Source organism: Oryctolagus cuniculus, chromosome 1 (genome assembly GCF_964237555.1).
Source record: "Oryctolagus cuniculus chromosome 1, mOryCun1.1, whole genome shotgun sequence".
In the NCBI taxonomy this organism is placed as follows: domain Eukaryota; kingdom Metazoa; phylum Chordata; class Mammalia; order Lagomorpha; family Leporidae; genus Oryctolagus; species Oryctolagus cuniculus.
This window is the reverse complement of record NC_091432.1, coordinates 67,999,049-68,019,292: the sequence shown is the minus strand read 5'-3', so window position 1 is coordinate 68,019,292 and position 20,244 is coordinate 67,999,049. Positions and strand designations below refer to the sequence as shown.

General features: G+C 59.9%; 2 protein-coding genes across 10 annotated transcripts in view; both read right to left on the bottom strand.

The window, feature by feature from the left end:
- The window catches only part of MYO7A (myosin VIIA), a 68,297-nt gene extending 55,060 nt beyond the window's left edge, over positions 1 to 13,237 (bottom strand). For 2 of the 8 annotated variants that reach the window (XR_011389416.1, XR_011389417.1), the window contains exons 1-2: positions 4,471 to 4,862; positions 559 to 672 (exon numbers count right to left, since the gene is read on the bottom strand). Coding sequence is in view for 6 of the 8 variants with exons in the window: in XM_070075796.1 (XP_069931897.1) it covers positions 559 to 672; positions 4,471 to 4,590 (234 nt within the window). In the remaining 2 variants the exon portion in view is untranslated. Of the gene's footprint in view, positions 1 to 558; positions 673 to 4,470; positions 4,868 to 11,110; positions 11,266 to 13,061 lie in introns of those variants that run through there. The other 6 variants (XM_070075774.1, XM_070075777.1, XM_070075796.1 and 3 more) reach the window with 6 other exon arrangements.
- Positions 13,238 to 16,477: 3,240 nt separating this feature from the next.
- Positions 16,478 to 20,244, bottom strand: part of CAPN5 (calpain 5) — a 47,741-nt gene continuing 43,974 nt past the window's right edge. For both annotated transcript variants that reach the window (XM_008263663.4, XM_008263675.4), the window contains exons 12-13: positions 19,771 to 19,907; positions 16,478 to 18,437 (exon numbers count right to left, since the gene is read on the bottom strand). In XM_008263663.4, coding sequence (XP_008261885.1) covers positions 18,255 to 18,437; positions 19,771 to 19,907 — 320 coding nt within the window. In that variant the 3' untranslated portion in view covers positions 16,478 to 18,254. The remainder of the gene's footprint in view (positions 18,438 to 19,770; positions 19,908 to 20,244) is intronic.

Here is a 20,244-nt window from a genome sequence, read left to right as displayed (position 1 = left end):
ACATCATGGGGGACAATGAACACGCATGAGGCCGTAGCCTATCAGAGCATGACTAACTTAAGCTTACGGACCGCCGCTAACTTGACAAGGTGCTCCGCATGTGTGATTGCAGCAACTGTAGCACAGCTACTCATGCCCCCCTTTCACAGAGTTGGAAACTGAGGCTCAGAAGGGTCAGAGACCTGGCCAGGGCTGCAGGGCCCATAAGTGGGCAAGGCGGGACCGGGATGCAGTCTGTCTGACCACACAGCACCCTTGTGCGTGAGACGCGCCCAGCCTGATGTCACCCCGAGCACACACGACTGGAATACCCAGTGCAGTGACGTGCAGGAGGAAACAGAACACGCAGCCCGGCCTGAGGAGGCACGCTCTTGGCGGGGCGCCAGAGCTCCATGGAAGAGGGGGGGTTCTCTCGGTGGGCACCAGAGCTCCATGAGGGGCAGCAGGGGGCTCAGGCAGTGCCTCCATCCTCTGAGGGCAGGATGCTGCCTGGCGCCCGGCCGGGGCCGCTGGCAGCCCGTGGTCCCCCCGGGCTGGGTGACGGAGGGGCCGACTCACGTTGCCTTCATCGTCCACCACCTGGATCTGCCCAGAGTCACAGAGCTTCACCACCGCCCCGATGGGCACGTCGAACTCCTGCCCGGACCTCAGGTCCATCCACACGTAGTCCCCCTGTGGGCGAGAGAGAGTCCCAGGCCAGGTGAGCAGCCAGGGGCGTGAGGATCCCTTTTGGGCAGCCATAGACCCACCTCTGCCCCCACCAGAGGCCTGGTGCCAAACTCCCATCTGCTGCCAGGCCCCGGGCTGCGTGCTCATGCGGCTCACTACTGCCTCTGCGGCGGTAGCCCGTGTTCTCCCGTGTTACAGCCGGGGAAGCAGAGCTCACAGAACAGGGCAGCCTCGGGCCCAGGCCCGTGCAAGCCGAGGCTCTCCCCAGGGCTCTGCACCCTGCATGTATATGACAGACTCCCTGGAGTTGAGGCAGAAGCACTGAACCACCCAAACTCCATCTTTGCTGGCCTCGAGGAGGCGGGGCCAGAGGACACCCAGGGTCACCATCAAAGCCAGTGACATGTTCTGTGCTGGGCCCAGGGTGAGCTCAGCCATACTGCCTCCTGGCTCGTGGGGGCGCTCCCAACCTTGATGGGCAGGGTGCCGCTTGTGTGTCCCCTGCAGCATCCGGCTCTTATTACACACCAGGACTAACAGGACTTGAACCTAAACTCAAGAGTCAAAGTGACGGACCTAGGACAAGCACGTTCAGCGCCATGATGCCCTACCAACATGTCCTGGGCACCTGCTGACGGTGAATCGCTATGTGGGGAGTCGAGCGGAGATGATGGACTCCACGTTCTTATTGAGAAAGTAGACAACAAACAGAGCCAGGTGAGCGCCGGGAGAACAGTGCGCCAAGACAGAGCCGGCCGACCTGAGGCTCGGCGGTCAGATGAGCCACTCTGCGGAGGACATTTCTGAGCGGAGACTGGAAGGGCAAGTGGCAGTCCTGCAGAGGGCAGGGGGGAGTAACTGGCCAGCAAGAATGTCAAGGGCAAAGGACCTGGAGAGGGAGGTCAGAGAGAGGGGCCTGGTCCAGAACACAGAGGCCTTGTTGGCCTCAGGGTAAAGGGTTGAATATTCTTCTAATCTTAGAAAAGTCTTCCTCTGGGGCTGGTTCCTAAACCTCCCTGGAGCGTGGGAGAACACAGACTTTCTAACAAAAAATATAACTTAATATCAAAGAACAATGAGAAACGAAACTGCTGATAAAAAGAATTCACAATGGAGCGCACCCGGGGGGAAGCGCCCAGGCCCCAGGCCCTGTTCGGACTTGGCTGAGCCGCTGACCTCGCTCCGCCACAGGGAGGTTGGACTCAGTGAGTCACAGGCCAACCTGCGCTGTCTCAGCCGCCGGCTGCCCCCAGCAGCCTCTCCGGGCCCTCACTTTGTAGAGGTGGGAAGGGAGACACAGGCTGGGCCCTGCCCGAGCTTCCTCCCCGGAAAGAGCGAGCTGGAGAGGAGACCTGGGGCTTCCTGAACATCCGCCGTGGCCGTGGGGCTCCACGGGCTGCTGGGCCCACCTGCTCCTCTCCGCCTTCCCTCCAGGGACACCCGCCCCTGCACAGACCCAGAGCAAACATCCTCGCCTTGGCCGTCTCCTTCCCAGTTTATTCCTTCCTAAAGTCAAGTGTGCAGAGCGCCCGCTGCTGCCAGGCCCCTCTGACTCCGGGGCGGAACGGAGCAGAGGTGCACAGCGCCCAGGGAGGGCAGGGCCGCAGCAAGGCGAGCCGGGCCTTGTGAGCCACAGGCAGGAGCTGGATTTGCCGTCACGTGAGGCAGGAAGCCGAGGAGGTGGCCTGACAGATGGACCTTTGCGCTCTGGCTGCTGGACGGAGCCTGGAGCTGTCCCACGGGGCCCCACGGCCAGCCCCGCCCCGCGCTGCATCTGCTGGGGTTGGAGTCTCTCACTTGCGAGTCCTCAGCGCCCGGCACAGCCGCGTCCATGAGAGGAAGGGCGAAGGGTGCAGTGTGTGTGAGAGGGCGTGAGTGTGCGGAGGCTGTGGAGCTGTGTGCGACACACACACACACACACACAAGCACACGTGTGCTCCAGAAGCCAGGGCCTTTGACAGAGCTGGGGCTGAAACCCACCCCGGATCCTGGTCAGCACGGGAAGCACTGCTAGGGTCCCTGGGTGTAGGTGGCCCCTGGGCCCAAAAGGCAAGCTGTCCCTGGAAGAACAGAGAATAACCCCAATCCTACTGAAACCTCCCGTGAGCAGGTGCAGAGGCTCAGAGATGCCAAGTGAGGAACCTGGGGCCACACAGCAAGTGGCAGTGGCTTCTAAGCTAGGGCCGTCATCTGGAGGGCGCAGCTTAACTGGCTCTGCTCTAGGTGGGAGCTTGCGGACAGTTTCCCAGGGCAGCTAAGAGCTCCACGGGGAATCCTGGGGCCCCGGAAGCCCTGAGGGGAGGGCTCCTGTGGCCCAGGGCACGTCCTTGGAGCAACAGACTGCAGCCAGGAAACGAGGCCCAAAGCCGGAAGGGAGTTTGGCCGTGGTCACTGGTCCAGCAGTGACCCAGGGGGCTGTGCAGGAGGAAGCCAGGACCCAAAGTGGGTGGTTCGAGAGCCGCTGGGGAGGGTGAGGAGACAAAGAGGGGGAGGAAGGCGTCAACGCCTCAGCTGCTTTGGGGGGCAGGAGGAGGGAGGTGAGGGGAGGAGACTGGGCGCCAGCTCTAATCCCACCAGCTCCTCGCCTCCCCAAGACAGTCCCCAGCCCACCATGACTGCGCCGGGCCCCAGTTTGAGCACCATGGCCAGAAAAGCAACAACTCAGTAACAGCATCACATACTATGAGGGATGCCCTGCCCGCGTCAGAGACGGCTCTTGTGACACAGCCCGTGTGGCAGGAGCAGATGGTCTCCCTGCCCCCACAGTGCTGACTTCCCAGCAGGGGCTGTCTCAGTGTTCTCGCAGCATCCCCCGAACCCCAGGAGAGCCAGCACGCAGCCACAGTAAACACACATCAAGAGAGCCGTGTTCTTGGGGCCAGCGCTGTGGCACAGCAGGCTAAGCCACGGCCTGCAACACCGACATCGTATATGAGTCCTGGTTCAAGTCCCAGCTGTTCCACTTCCAGTCCAGCTCCTGCTAATGCACCTGAGAAAGCAGCAGCAGATGGCCAAAGTGCTTGGGCCACTGCCACCCACGTGTGAGACCCAGAAGAAGCTCCTGGCTCCGACCTGGTCCAGCCTAGGCCATCGCAGCCATTTGTGGAGTGACCAGCAAACAAATCTCTCTGTCTCTCCCTCTGTAACTCTACCTTTCAAAATATAATAAAATAAACCTTAAGGAAAAAAGAACCACTAAAAACTAAAGAGGTCTGGGTTCTTGTCCCAGGGCTGTCACTAACGCTGTGTGACTTTAGGTGAATTATTCAGCCTCTCTGGGTAGCAGTTTTCACCAGACTTAACAGGAAAGGAGTGCGTGTACAGCCAATAGTCCCTTGCAAATGCCAGCTGTCCTTGCTGCCTGTCTCCATCTCCCAGCACCAGCCTGGCCCTGCCTGCATCTTCCCTCCTCTGGGACCCAGTGCCCGTCTGTGCAATGAGAAGGAGCCTGTCTCTGGATGGCGCCCTCATTTCTCTCCATTGCACCACGGGACACTGGTTTTTATTTTCCCAGGTGGGAAGTGTAAGCCAAGTGTCCACCAGACAGGCCTATGCGTGGGGAGCCGTGTACAGGAGCCCTGGCCTCTCAGGCCTGCCTGCGCACCTGTAGGCGCTCCCTGCTGGGGATCCCAGCACCAGACCCTCCCGCCTACGCCTGCGGAGGGTGGCCAAAGCCGAGGTCTCAGTATCTTGGGACCTCTTTTGCGCGGACCCTCCTGTGCGACTCCTGATAGGCAAGGAAACTGAGGCCCCCGGGGCAGGCCCCGAGCGTACCCTCCCCCATTCGGGCCCGGGCCTCACCGGCAGGACCGCAAAGGTCTTGAAAGCCTGGTTCAGACTGCGTACGAGCGCCCATTTGCCGGACTGCGGAGCGCGCTCCTCGGCGGGGTCGGGGTCTGCAGGCCCGGCGGGGGACTCCATGGCGCTGAGGGTCCGGCGGAGGCTCAAGGCTCCGGCTCCTTAATTCACCTAATCCGTGCGCGCGGCGCCCGCCGGGGAACCCTAAACCGGGCCATCTGCCGCGGGCCCATGGCAACGGCGGCTTAGGTGACGCCTGGCAGGCGGATGGGGAGGGGGCGCCAGCGTCGGGACCCCAGGCAGCCGCGGGACTCCAGGGCCCGGGGAGAACGTGGCATCTGCACTTGACTCTGCCTGCAGCTTGGAAGAAAACCAGCGCTTTCTTTGGAAGGAAACTACACAGCCTGGACATTTTTAAGACGAAAGAGAAGGTGGGCCAAAGAGCTTTCTGGGTCTGTGGCCGCCGGCGGCTAAAACCTTTCTTCTAGGGGTAAGCCCTGGATAGCCCGTCCTCCTCACCCAGCCCGAGGTCACCCGTGCGGGGGTGTCTGGCGGGCAGGAGAGGCCACTGAGGCTTGGCAGACGTCTCTTGGATCCCCCAGGGCAGCAAGCCTGGGGACTGCTCAGAGCTCACCCTGCAGTGGGCAGTGCTGGGCTCCCGTGGCCTGGCACCTGTGCAGGACGGGCACCTGGCTCCCTCCCGTGCATGCTGGGCTGGGAGCCAGAGGCTACCCAGCAGTCTAGAGGGCCTGGCCGGTGCAGGCCTTGGCACTCTCCTCCCACGGCTTGGTGCTTCCTTCTTCCTGATTATCTGAGTTCACCTCCCCTCTTTCCTCCTTCCCCCTCTTATCTCCTCAAGGCCCCTGACAGCATTGTCTGGAATCCTGGAAGCCACCCCCTGCCCAAACTCCAGCAAATAAACAGTGTCTGTAGGGTGGGGGATGGGGTTGCCGAGGACAGAGACGGCACAGAGCTGCCCAGGCTGCACCCCAGCCTTAGGGACATCAGGGCGTGACCCCAGCACAGGGCGAGCCGGCTGCAGTGACTCCCGCCCACTTCCTCTACTCTCCTGGGGACTTGGCTGTCAGGAGAGGTCCTTTCCCCGGTCCAGGCCAGAACCACAGCACCTGCTCACTGGAATCCCCTGGAGTAGGAACCAGACCCTGGAACCCAGGAGGCACTGGCGGACTTCCGGGCATTCTTCCTCGGAGCCCCCAGCCCAGGGAGGGCAGACCAGATGCAGATAAGGGTGGAAGCCCTAGATAGTGGAGAGCACAGCAGGGCTGCTGGGCGCCTGAACTCTGGAGCCAGATGGCTGAGGTTTGATCCCTGCTCAGCTTCTCACAAGCCGGGTCACCGCCCCGTGCCTTTGTGGCGTCGTCTGTGTGAGTGTGAAACAGCTGGAGGGGCGTGGCTACAGGAGCTAAGTACCCGGGAGGACCCGGAGAAGGCAACCCTGGGCGGGGGACAAAGGGTGCCCGCGCTGTGGAAGACAGGATGGCAGTTCCCAAAAAATGAAAAATAGCGTCACCCCGTGAGCCAGCAGTTCCTTCAGGGCAAATGTTCAGAAGGGTCGAAGGCAGGGTTTCGGGGAGAAACCTGCGCACCCCTGTTCACGGCGGCTTCATTCACAACAGCGAACACGTGGAAGCAGCCCCAGCGTTCCTAGACGCATGAATGACTGAGGGGCGGGGCGTGCCTGGAACAGTGTCCTGCCAGTCACAAAAGCCCAGATCGCAGGTGACTGGGCTTCCAGGAGGTGCAGGCAGGAGGGAGGGCGCCAGGGCCTGGGGCTGCGGGGTTACCGTTCAGTGGGTCAGGGTTTGGCTTTCCAAGATGAGAAGAGTTACAGAGATGCGTGATAGCGGTGGTTGTGTGAGTGTAGGGATGTACGTTATGCCAGTGGCCTTGCACTTAACAATGGTCCATTTTGTTGCGCGTATTTTATAACAGAATATTAGAAAAATAAGTGGAAGTTTGAACTACTCAGAGAAGAAGAGCAACACTGACAAAAGTAACTGCGTCGGTGAGTGTACAAGCCAGCGTGCTGAGGTCGTGCTGTTTGCTAACTCGCCTTTCCCTCCCTGTGAGATTTAAGGATGAGCACTTACGTAACAGATCAAGCTAGGGGAGTCGCATGCGATGTATGAAGATGTGATTTGTGACCACAACATAAAGGGAGAGGGATGGGGCAGCCAGCATCATCTTTAAACACTATTGAAGCTAACTTTGTCTTAAACGACACTGTTGCAAATTTAAGATAATTATAGACTTAAAGAAACCATTAAGGAAAAATATATACAGAAGAGGAAATCAAACCAGTACATCAGGAAAAAAAAAATGAAACACCAAAAAAGGCAGTTGTGAGGGAATTGAGGGGGAAATTTATCTATAAGACACCTAGAAAACAAATAGCAAAATAGTGGTTTTTTCTTATCAATGATTACCTTAAAAAGTAAATAGATTGAGGGTCCAGTGATGTGGCACAGGTTAAACCACCACCTGTGACGCCAACATCCCAAAATAGCATTGGTTCAAGCCCTGGCTGCTCCACTTATGATCCAGTTCTCTGCTTATACGCCTAGGAAAGCAGCCGAATATGGTCCAAGTACTTGGACCCCTGTATCCACAAGGGAGACCCGGAAGAAGCTCCTGGCTTCATCTTGGCCCAGCCTCTGCCATTGCAGCCATTCAAGGAGTGAACCAGTAGATGGAAGATTCCCTTTCCCTCTCTCTCCGTTTTTCACATAAGTAGAATAAATACTTTTTTAAAAAAAAATAAGATCAATAGGGACCAGCACTGTGGCATAGCAGGTAAAGCTGTCACCCTTATGGTGCCAGTTCAAGTCCTCAAGGCAGCCCCCATTCTGATCCAGGTTCCTGTTAATGGCCTGAGAAAAGCAGCAGAAGATGGCCCAAGTACTTGTGCCTCTGCCACCTAGGAGACCTGGAAGGAGCTCTGGCTACAGCCTGGCTCAGTCCCTGCCATTGTGGCCATCTAGGGAGTGAACCAGTGAGTGGAAGTGCGCTTCTCCCCCTCCCCTCCCCCCACTGCTGTGTAACTCTGACTTTCAAATAAATAAATAAATGTTTTTTTTAAGGGAAGTAGATTGGACCTCTAGTCAAAAGACAAATTGGCAAAATTGATTTACAAAAAAATTTTTTTAAAAAACCAGCTTTATGTTGCCTGCAAGAAATCCATCTTGAATCCAAAGACACAAATGGGTTCAGGTCAGAAGGATTTCATGCAAATGGCATTCCATGCAAACAATATGCAAAGGAGAGCCAGGCTGTCTATACCAGCATCAGGCAAAGCAGACGTTGAGTCAGAAACTGTTCCAAGAGACAACAAAGGGCATCTATTTTAGTGAAAGTGTCAACCCCAGTGTCACCATCAGCACACAGATTTATCTTCCAGCCTCCCCCTGCCCACAAATCAGGGTCAAGTGCAGGCAGTCCCCACCCTGGCCCCGCCTCAGAGATGGAAATCAGGTCAGACTGAAAGACGGGGTCATGTCACCAAGGAGCCCTGGGTTCTTGTTCCTACCCTGGCCCTGCTGGCCTCGCATCCCTGGGCAAGGCCGTCTCCCGGAGACCTCACCCCCTTCCAGGCTTCCACCCTCCCTGACGCCCTCTCCCAGGCAGGCCAGAAGCCTGGCCCGTTCCCAGGCTCCCCCGCGACCCCTCGCAGGGTCTCTGGCGGTCTCCGCAGTGAAGCTCCTCCGGGGCAGGAACAGTCACTTTCTCTCTGCATGCTTCGTGCTCAGCCTGGCAGAGAAGGGGCCCAGGGCCCTTTGCTGGTGGGTGAGAATGTGGCTGGAGGACACACCTGCCATCCCCACTCCCAGGACTGTCAGCATGGTGGGTCTGCTCAGACCACCAAGGGGTCCCTAAGAAAGAGCCCATGTCCCGCACTTGCCACCCTGCACTGGCGTCTGACCCTTCTCCCCCAAGCCCTGTGCCCTACACAGCAGCCCCCACCTTCTCCTTTTTCCTGACAGCCGGCTCCCCTCCCTGTCAGGGCTGCCTATGCTGTCTGGACCTGCCCCAGGCTATATATTCCAATTAGCCTCCCTGAGCCTCAGTCCCTACCCCATAGCCCTGTGGGATAAAATGAGACCATGCGTAGACTGCCTAGCCAACAGGAGGACCACCATGGAGGCTGCAAATAATAAGATTCTTTCTCATAAGTGAAGAGATTTGTGCTCTTAGGCCATCTTTCTGAAGCTATCTGCTGTGTTCTGGCATTCTGTGGGGCTTAGAAGGGCTAGGAGGGTGGGTGGGTGGATGGGTGGATAGATGGAAGAATTGGTGGGTACATGGGTGGTTGGGTAGATTGGTAGATGGAAGGATGATGGATGGACAGATGGGTGGGTAGATGGATGAGTAGATGGATGGATGGGTGGTTGATGGGTAGAGGGATCAGTGGGTTCGTGGATGCATAACAGATGGATGGATGGATCGGTGGGTGCGAGGGTGGTTGGGTAAATGGGTAGGTGGATGAATGATGGATGGACAGATGGGTGGGTGGGTAGATGGGTAGCAGATGGCTGAATGGATAGACGGATGGGTAGATGGATGATTGATGGTGGATGGATGGATGGACAAAGGACAGAGGAATGAATCTTTGTCACTGATTTGTTCCACATCAGGACCTCTCCATATAGAGAAAGAGCCGTCTTAGTCTTCGAGCTCTCAAACTTTTTTTAATCACAACGAAAGTGAAAGATAGTTACGGGTGGGGGAATGTCACATACAGGAACACTGTTCTATCCCTTCATCACCAGTAGTCATGGCAGCTCACATCTATTGAGCCCCACATCAAGCAGAATCTGCATTTGCTATTTGATTCTCAGACGTTCCATGGGGCAGGCACCACTGCTAGCCCTTACTTACCAATAAGGCAAATGGGTGTAGCAGTTTGTTTACAGCCACAAAACTAGAAAGTGATGGAGCCGGGGTTCATAACCAGTCCATCAGACCAAAGGAGTGAGCGATCCAATTCAGTCATTCGGCTCCAAGCTCCATGTCTGAGGGGCAGGGCCTGCAGCTGAGTAGACAGCGGGGCGTGGATGAAGCCTGCCCATCGCTTCCAGAACTGACTGGGAGACCCCAGGGAGGGAGGGAAAGAGGCAGACCGTGTGTGACCTGGATGGTGTGAGCCAATCAGGGAAGGCTTCCTGAAAGAAGGGGTTGCACTGGGGCCTGGGTAGACGGGCGAGAAGGGGAGGCCAAGCCTTGCGTGGGGCAAGGGAGGAATGAGGGAGCGGGCAGAAGCACTGTCTCAAGCAGCAGCCCCGGGAGCAGTGGCTCATCTTCCTGTCACAGAGGAACTGAGCCTCGGGGGGCGGAGTCACATGCCCAGGGCCTCCCACTCATCAGTAGCAAGGCCCACATGGAGCCTGGATGCCTGGGCTCTGCCCTGCAGGACTGTAGAGCCAGTTGACACCCACCCCAGAGCTGCGACATTTCTGGGGATGAAAGTAACAGAAAGGTACTTTCTGTTGGAGGGCTGGGCAGAGCTGGGCGCACCTGCTAACACCTGCTAACACCTGCAAGATGGGGTGCGCCGGCTTTCACAGGAGGCAGGAGGGGCAGGGGCTAGGAGGCGGTCCAGTGAGCCAGAGACCCTCCTCACAATCCCGAGGGCCAGACCGGCCCCGGGCCCAGGCCCTCCCTCCTGGGGGCTGTCCTCACCCACACAGCAAACTCGGTGCTGGTGCCTTTCTTTGTAACATAGACCCCAGCCATCTGTAATGAGCCCTTGAACGGGTCCCACGCCAAGGGATTCTAGAAGGGGTCCCTCCAGTCCCCAGGACAAGAGATGGTCCTCATCTTGCCCAGGAGCCTGCCTGCCCCCCAACACAGCCCCCCCCCCACAGCATGCTGGCCCCAGGTGGCCCGGCGGCTGCAGGACAGGCTGCTACATTAGTTTCTGGTGGGCCTGGGGGCCGGGCTGCTCCTGACGGAGCCCTCACAGTGCCTGCCCCCGCCAGCTCCCGGGCCCCAGGCCAGGCCCACCTGGCTCAGTGCCCACATTCCGTGCTTGCACTCTGGGACCAGGAGCTCATTAGGATTCAGGCTGATCACGGGGAAGGCCTGAGGGGCAGAGGCTGCCTGCCGTAGCCCTGGGAGGAAGACTCAGCTGGCGCGGGGCCGGGGTGGGGGGGGGCCCTCTGCCGCTTCCCATAAACCCCTGGGGGTTGCACTCAGGCCACGGGGGCCCCCTCACCGTGCGCCCAGGTCCTCAGGGTAGGCTGGGCTCAGGTCTGCAGTAGCCCTGTCGCCTACTCTTTCCCCTTCCCCAGGGACTTCCCACGTTTGTGTCTTTGCCCCTGCTGTCCCACTGCCTCGGATGCCCAGATTCGGAGACGTGGGGAAAGCAGGCATTTCTGCCCAGCAGGGTGGGTTGGCTGGAGAAGGAAGCCGTGCAGACACACAGCAGGTGCGTCCAGCCCAGGCCTCGCAGCCGGCTTCCACGGACCAAGTAGGGGTTTTCCGAGAGAAAGGACTGGGGTGACGTTCACGGTCAAGTGGGCAGATGAGAAGATACGGCCCAGGGACCCGATGAGCCCCTCAGAGGCTGGCCCTGGCTCCGAGGGCGCAGATGGGGACGGTGGGGGTAGGAGCGGGCGGTACTCACCCGCTGAAGGATCACCATGGTCCTGCGTCAGATGCCCCTGCTGTCCGGCCGGCCAGGTGCAGTTCTGCGGGGAGAGACCATGTCAAGCCTGGGAGCAGTCAGCTGGCCCTCGCGGCCTTCTGGCTGGGGTCAGCTGGGCTCCTCCCCAAGCCCCAGCCCCTCCCCCCGGAGGGAACCCTCGCTGGCTCTTCTCCCTCTGGCCACAGCCCAGCCCGCGTGACCTGAGCCTCAGCCACCGTTGCCAGCTCTGCTGCTCAGGGCAGCTGAGCTCTTCTCTCAGCCACTGTCATTCAGAAATTCCCAAAGGGCTCCTAGAAAGTCTCAAGTCTAGCCTCACCCCAAGAGGCCCAGAGAGGGAGCAACACTTGCCCAGCGTCACACAGCACGGCAGGGCAAGTGCAGGCCTAGGGCTGGGCATCCGACCTCCTAGCTCAGAGCTGTCCAGGAGTGTGGGTGATGGCAGCCTGCTCATGGCACTCCTGGGCTGCAGCCCCTCTAGACCACCCACTTCCTGCATGATGGAGGGGCGACACCCCCAGCCTGGCTTTTCCAGCCCAGCAGGAGCGGACCCCTGCTGACGTGCCAGCCTGTTCTCTCCCTGTCCCCATCTTGCTCGGGCCATTCTCTGGTCTCACTACGCCAGCTCTTTACCTATGCTGACCCCCATCTGAAATTGTGCCTGGCTAACTCCAGCCATGAGCCGTGGCTCTGCTCAGACAGCATCTGGGCCTCTGCTTCCCTCTATTCTGACCTGACAACTACACTGACCACGTGTGTGCTGTTATCTGGGTCAAGGGTCAGTCCCTAGAGCCGGGGAGTTGATCCAGGGCAGGGCATGGCCACAGGGAAGGGGCTCACCTGTCTCCTTGTTTCCAGCCTTGCCTAGCCTGGGGCCAGGCCCAGACATGGCTCAGCAAGGCCTTGTGGGGCTGAGCATGGCTATTGAACACGCCCTGCCCCCGCCAAGCCCACGGGCCTGGCACCAGGCTCCTCGGGCCCCCAACCTGTCCCCAGGGTAAACATCAATGTTTCACAAGGGCCCATTCACAGGCACTGAGGCATTTGATCCTCTGCCTATGACACTGCCCGACACCCGAGCCCTGACCGTGGCCCTGCAGCCCTGGGACACAGCGGGCTCACGGCGCCCCTGGGACCCGCACCGGCCTGGCTGCCTGGTGGGGAGGTGGACTCAACAAGGCCACCAGGCAGCTGCTTTGGGGCACTCTGGACGCTCAGCTGCTGGGCTGGCTTACTACACACCAGCATGAGCTACAAGAGCCGGGGACAGAACAGAGATCCACAAAGAATGTGGGACTTGGGGAGTGGAAGAGGGTAGTGAGGGCATAGGACCTGAGGGCCAACCGTCAGGAGAAACTCTGAGATACACATTTTACTCCTGAAAATAAAACTAGGCCATGTGCAAGTTCGTCGCTTTTCCAATTGGCAGCAGGGACTATAGACTCTCACTAGGTTATTAACCCCACGCCCGATTTTCCCTTGCCGCTACTTCAACAACCTGGAGTTGAGGCTCCATATGCCCATTTCACAGCTGGGAAATTTGAGGCACAGAAGAAAGAAGTAGCGGATCTAAGGAGAGAGACAGAGTCAGATAAAGTATAGAGGAAGCCAAGCAACAGGGAAAGAGGTGTCTCTGTCGCTGTCTCTCTCCCACCCCACACGACTGCCCCCCGGGCCCAGGACGCCCAGCCCCAGCCTCAGCTCAGAAACAGCTCCATGAACTCCATGCCGCGGGCTCTCCCCCTCTGCAGGGTACAGCTTCCGTCTTTCCAGGCTCAGGACAGTTTCGTTCAATGGCTGCCAGGGCTGAGCCCCGACAGGTGCCAGGAAGCCCAGGCCCAGCATCAAGCGGCTGTGGGGACAGCCATGCCATGGCTCCCCCCAGTGCAACGACCCTCTTCCACGCCCAGGACACCCAGCGGCCCATGCATACCTGGGACACGGCGACCCAGCAGTGGGGGCAGCTGTGCCTGCGCAGAGGGCTCAGGAAGCTGAGGTCACAGGTCTGTGTGTGCAGACCCGCTGCCCCCCGCCCTCGCCCCGAGTCGTGCTCCGCGGCTCACTCTGGGTGTCTCTCTGTGTCTTCTCCTGCCCAGGGCGGCTGTCCAGCCGACACTGTCACCCTCCCCTCCCTACTCCAGAGCCTTCTCCCAGGAGGCGGAGCCGCAGGGGGCCTCCAAGGTCTGGTGTGGTGACATCAGCATGGGGGGCGGGCTGTCAGGGCTGGGACTAATGTCCAGACACTGCCCCGGGCTCTGTGTGCTGCAGCAAGGGCTCTGGGTCTCTCTCTGGCTGCACTGTGGATCCGCGTCGGGGCAGAGGCCTGGGCCTCCTGCCCTGCCATCGGCAGTGCTGCTACCTGCTGCCTTGGTCCCCGGGCAGGGAAACTGAGCTTGATCCTGACTCGGTCACACGCTGGCTGTGGCCCCAGCCCCTGTGTGCCCCCATGGCTGTTGTCTCTTCCCTGGTGGTTGCTGCCGACTGGGAGAGGAGAAGCAGGGGGGTGCAGCAGCCGACATGCTGGCAGCTCCCCCGCCCCCACTGCATCAACTCAGCGTTGCCCTGCACAGCTTGTTCTGGGGGTTGGGGATGTGTATTGTTCTAGAATCAACAGGAAACTTCGCCAAACCGGCTGGCTAAGAGCAGTCCCATAGGTGACAGGCACACACACAGAGGGAAGTGAAATATACCATTCAAAGGACAGGAGCTAGACAAGAAACACCTGGCAAGGTGGGACAGCTTCCCCTGGCCCGGGCACTCCCTCCTTCCCACCCTTTGCCCTCAGCGGCACCTGACAGCTGTCCCCTTGGTGCACTCTCCAGGGGCAGTGCTAGCCCTGCAAGGGCAGTGGCACTTTGGGATTCCCCGGCTTGGGAACTGGGGTGTGTCTGCAGGAATCCCGCCCAGAAGACAGAGTGAGGGGCCAGGAATGTGGAGGAAGGGAGGGGGTGACCAAGGGGGAACCATGACCCAGCAGCGCCACCTGCTGGCTGCACAGGCTCCACCACCTACTGCTGGCGTGGCGCCGGGGAGGCAGCCTCTGGCGGGTTAGGGCTCCCACAGACAGAGACCCCGAATGCTGCAGCACACCTCAACCCCATGGCCCTGCTCCAGGAGTGGACATTCGCAGCGGTTACGATGCTGCAGCCCTTCCAGGAGCCCCTGCGTCGGAGTCCTGCCTCTGCTCTCCATTCTGGCTTCCTGTTAATGTGCATCTTGAGAAGTGGCTGATGATGGTTTGAGCACTTGGGTGCCTACCACCCACGTGGGAGACCCGGATGGAGTTCCCTGCTCCTGGCTTCAGTCTGGCCCAGCCTCAGCTGCTGCAGGCATTTGGGGCGGGAACCAGCAGAGGGGAGATCTTTCTCTGTGAAATAAATTTTTAATTTGAAGGGCAGGGGGGAGAGGGAGGTAGGGTAAGGAAAGAAGGAGCGAGGGGGAGAGAGAGAAAAGGGGAGAAGGGGGAAAGGGGAGAGGGAGTGGGGAAAGAGGGGAGAGAGAATCTTCCACCTGGTTCACTTGCCGAATGGCTGCAACAACCAGGGCGGGGCCAGGACAAAGGCAGGAGCCTGGAACTCCATCCACATCTCCCACATGATTGGTGGGGGTCCGAGCACTTGGGCCATCTTCTGCTACCTTCCCTGGGGCATTAACAAGGAACTGGATAGGAAGTGGAGCAGCCAAGACTTGAACCAGCACTCATATGGGATGCTAGCATCGCAAGAAATGGCTTAACCGGCTGTGGCACAATGCCAGCACCCCCAATGTTTTACAAATATATTTATTTATTTACTTGAAAGTTAGTGTTGCACAGAGAGAGAAGGAGAAACAGAAACAGAAAGAGAGAGAGAGACTTCCATCTGCTGGCTCACTCCCCAAATGGCCGCAACGGCCAGAGCTGCGCAGATCCAAAGCCAGGAGCCAGGAGCCAGGAGCTTCCTCCGGGTCCCCCACATGAGTACAGGGGTCCAAGGACTTGAGCCATCGTCTACTGCTATCCCAGGCCATAGCAGAGAGCAGGATCAGAAGTGGAGCAGCCAAGACTCAAACCGGCACTCACATGGGATGCTGGCACTGCAGGTGGCGGCTTCACCCGCTATACCACAGCGCTGGCCCCTCCCCCCATTTTTTTTTAAGGGCTTGCTCTGGAACACTGCACTCACACCTGCTGCCAGTACTCAGCACCTAACGCTCTTCCAACTCCCTCCTGGCCTCCCACGCTGGGCTGGACACGTGGGCGCAGCCCTGCACAGCTGGGGCGGATGAGGCCCAGGTGTGAGCACGAGGGCACCGAGGTCCCTCGCTGGCAGCTGGGGCAGAACGCAGGTGTGAGCTGCTAAGGAGTGGGGGTGATGTGGTCTCCCACGCCACGGTAACCGCGACATTCCCAACACCCACTGCGGACCAGGCGCTTTGCTAAGCAGGTGACATAACGGGCGTCTCGGTGTGTTTTCTCTCACTGTAACAAAACACCTAAGATGGGGTACTTTACAGGAAAAAGATCTATTTTGCTCATAGTTCTGGGGGCTGAAAAATCCAAGCTCAGGTAGCACATTGCACAAGGGCCTCGTGCTGCATTGTAGCGCAGTGGCAGGCGTCACAATGTGGCACGCGGTTGGTCGCATGGCTGGCAGGAGCAGACGTCTGTGTGCTGGAAGCCCAAGAGCCTGCTCTCTGGGCTTTTATCCCATGACTGCCTGGCTCCCACCAGAGCCCACCTCTTAAAGGGCCACCACCTCTAGCCCTGCCTGCTGGGAGAACTTCTAGCACATGAAACTTTAGGGGACAAACACCCAAACCATAGCAGAGTTGGTCTTGGTTAGCTTTGATCTCACACTGCACTTACCCACGCCCCTCCATAAGGACCTTTCAAATGCAACCCCCCCCCCTCTTCCTCACTGGGGCTGCCAGCACCTTCCACTTAACGGCCCCTGCTCTGGTCGCCCCGCACCCTCCTGTGCCCCCCTCCCAAGCTCATCTTTCTCAGGTCCTTCAAGGTGTAAGCCTTCTAGAATCTGCCAGGTTAACGAGCCCTGCAGGGGCCCCACATTTGTCCTGACCAGCATCTGTAACTGGCCATCCCCACCAGCTGGGAGGCTGCTCGGCGTGGGGGGGGGGCAGCCTGCCCATTGGGCAGGGCTCGGCACAGGGCCCACCCGGTGCAGATGTGATGGTCAGCGGCAGGTCCGACAGAGCGACCCCGGGGATCTCAGTTCAGACTCATGGCACGGCAGCCGGGGCCAGCCTTGGTTGCGACTGCCAAGTCCTTCTGACCAGAAGCCAGATCCTGGGCCGGGGAGATGGTCTTCCACTGCCCCTCCCCCCAGAGAGGCAGGCGGACACGAGAAGGCCTTTCTGAAACTGTGGTAACATTTATTGTGAGATTAGATGAGGCTCCCTCTCCCCCATCCCGTGTGGGCCTTCAGGGGTGAAGCCTGGGCCTGCACGGCGCAGGCTGCAGGCGACACCCATTTGCACGTGGGGACCCCGAGTGCATGAAGCAATGCTCTCCCCATCCACTCTCGACCCTCACCTTCCGGGTCCCCAGATCCCTGCACAGCCAGGAGCCAGCCTGGCCCAGCTCGAGGGGCCGGAAGTGAGAGCAGGGCTGTGGTACCAGTTCCGTTCCGCTGGGGTGGGAGGCAGCGGCCAGCCCCCGGTTGAAGCCCATCTGCTGCTACTTGGTCCTGGCATCCCCCACTGCCTCCACGTACCAGGGGGCGTGGCTGAGCAAGGCAGCACGTGTTGGCTGCTCAGGCCCAGGCTGGCCGAGCAGCGTCTACCAGCCCCGCCTAATTTCAGACATTGGGTGTGCAGGGAGCATGGAGGGCGCCACACTGCCCTTGTCCGGCACTCGGTGACAGCAGGGCTGACAGCGCAGGCGTCGGGGCGCAGGCACAGGAGCTTTCAGTGATTCGCTCCTGGTCACGCGCACAGTCCTGGCCCCAGGCCCAGGTCCTCGGGGCGGGGGGTGGGGGTCGCGGCTCTGGGACGGGATCCTCTCGTCCTCCTCCTGTTTCTGTCCCTGGCCTCTGCTGTGGCCGAGGGAGCCAGGGTCCAGGCGGCTGTGGGTGAGGAGGCAGAGCGAACACGCCGTGGAATCTGGAGCCGGAGACTCAGGTGCCCCAGAGGAATTCCTGTTCTTGAAGCCGCCACACTCGTTCTGTGGCTACACCTGGCCTGGAGGCCCAAGCAGGGCCCCACAGAGGCAGTGAGGGCGTCCCGGCACCAAAGCTCAGCCAGAGGCTTCTAGAACACGGTGGGTGCCGGCTACCAGAGTGCCTGCTACAAACCTCGCCCCCTCGCCAGGGCCACGGCCCCTCTGGAAATGGCCCACTTCTCCAGGCCTCCCCACGTGCAGCCAAAATTGCGCCAGGAGAAGAGCAGAGGGCTGCTGGCTCGCAGCTTGCTCTGAGAAGCCCTGGGCGAAAGGGAGACTTCCTCCCCCAGGGAACAACAGGAAGCTTGAGGACTGAAACGCTTTGGCCCGGGCAGCAGGAAGGGCACCATGCCCTTCTCGGCTGTGTTCTGGGGGAATGTTGGCGGAGGGCTCCCTGGCCAGGTGACAGCTACCCACCCCAGGCTGCCTTCATTTGGCAAATCTCTGTTTGAGTGAACAAGTGGATGATGGCCAAGGGGCCAAGGTCAGAGAATCAGCCAAGGCCACCTGCACATCTCCCAGAGTCCAGCCTGAGCAGGAGCCCGGCAGGAGCTGAGAGAGAAGGGGGTGAGGGAGACAGGGTAGGCCCAGGCCCAGCGAGGCAAGGACGGGCTTGGGAATGTGGCAGTCTGTGTGTAAACAAGTGACATCTTGGCGCTCCTCGGTGGACTGCAGGCCCTGGGAAAATGTCTTCAACAGTAAGCGCTGTCCCGTAGCAGTGGCGCCAGGTGGGCTGGGAAGGGCTGATTTAAATCTCGGGCAAGAAGACTCCCACGTGAGAAGGGAGTGCTTTGGGGCCCTTGGGACATGAGGCTCAGAGACAGGCAGAGACGTCCCAAGGGCACACAGCAGGCCAGTGCAACAGTGGGCAAAGGACCCCAGTGTCTGGCTCCCAGGTGGTCTCAGGCCTGGCAGGGACATGCAGGTGGTGGTGAGAGCTGCTGGGGCCGGGCAGGTGGGCAGGCATCAGACAGCCGTGAGGGAGGCACTGCTGAGGACACGCACGGCCACGGTGCCCGGCAGGTCGCTGGGCTGCCGGCTGCTGCGGTCCCGCAGGTGGAGGGTGTGCAGGGCCTGCAGGTCGTTGGGGTCGGCCTTCAGCTGCACCTGGCCCAGGAACTCATCCTTCAGCACTCGGTGGTTCCAGATCTGCGAGGAGATGGGAGACTGGCAGGGCCTTCCCCAAGACTAGGGACGCGGGTGTACGGGGGCGGGTAATGGCAGGAGCAGCGAGGCCTTGAGCCCACTTGCTGCAGCGCAAAGCCCAGCTGCAGGCTAAGATCCCTGCACCACCTGCCTCGCCATGAACCCTGGGCAAGGCGTCAGGCTCCCCACACATCCAGGGTTCCTCCCAGGGGCCGGTGTTGGGGCGTAAGGGATAGAGCCACGGCCTGTGACGCCAGCAACCCATAGTCTCACTATGCAGCAGTGGTGTGAGTCCTGGCTGCTCTGCTTCCGGTCCCGTGTCTGCAGCCATCCCAGGCAGCGGCTTAGCCCACTGAACCACAAGGCCCACCCTGTGGTTTCCCCATCTTCATTATTTTTTTAAATATATGTATTTATTCAAAAGGGAGAGTGAGAGAGAAGGAGAGCGAGAGACCTTCCATCTGCTGGTTCACTCCCGAAATGCCCACAATTCTCTTAAATGCTGGGCCAGGCTGAAGCCAGGAGCCAGGAACTCCATTTGGGTCTCCCAGTGGGTGGCAGGGGCCCAAGTACTTGAGCCATCATCTGTTGCCTCCCCAGCTGCATTAGCGGGGAGCAGAGTAGCCAGGACTCAATCCGTGCTCTGATATGGGAGGTGGCAACACAAGCGGTGGCTTAACCCACCACGCCCCAACACCGGCCCCTTCCCCATCTTTAATGTGACGGCTGGATCAACTGCCCCTAGGGGCCTTGCAGCCCTGATACCTATGGGTCTGTGGTTTGACCCAGTGGGGCCCAGGGTTAAGAAAACGTGGAAAATCCACAGTGGCTCCCCAGGGTCCCGGGTGTTTGTTTACAGCAGGTTTCTCTCCTACAGAGACACTGCCCTGGGCCCGGGGGACAGATGGCGTCCTGCTAATGAGCCCAGAATCCTCGTACCCTGGCCACCTTCACTGAGAGCAGAAGGAAGCACACGTCCAAGGTCACTGCTCGAGACCCCTAAGTCAGCCACCCTGACCCACACCGTCCCAACCTCTGCCTGGAGGGGACTGGAGCGGCAGCTCCGAGGCGTGGGGTGAGGGCCACGGAGACGCTCTCCGCGCACAGCTAGGAGGCCGAGCCTGCTGGGCCACAGTCACACCAGTGGACCTACTGGGTCTGCCTAGAGGACCCAGGTGTGCCAGGGGTGGCACCAAGGCCACACTGAGGGTTAGGGACACACTCAGAACCAGAACCCGACCTAGGACGCAGTCAAGGGCGCTTTCCCCGTGGGGCCCCGCGCTCTGAGCAAGCTCGCAGCAGGCGGGCCCAGGAGCCCTGTGTGGGGCAGGCTCACCTGGACAGTGACGGGCTGGCCTGGCTTCTTGCGGTAGAAGACGCCCTTGACGTTGTACTCGGGAGCTGAGGTGCCCCTCTGCACGGCCGAGCGCACTGCTTCCCCCTCGCACTTGATGATCACGTAGGAGTTGGCCCCTGGAGAGAAGGCGTGGGACAGGGACTGAGGCTGGGGGCTGTGGCGGGGCCTATGAAGGCAGACTGGAGCCTGGTTCATCTCGGAGCCGCTCAGCTCCCAGACAGGCAGACCGGCCTCCAGGCCTTCACCCGTGTGGCTTCCTCTGCCCAGAGCACCCTTCTCTCCTACCCCTTTTCCCAGGCTTTATACCCTAACACCTCCTTGGCCCAGGAAATGGCCACCTCCTCCAGGGAGCCTTCGCCGAGCCTTTCCCCAGCTGCTGTTCCTGTGCCTCACTGCCCCAGCACACTGGAAACTCCTGACAGCACAAGGTATACCTCTTCCTCCCTGTGTGCC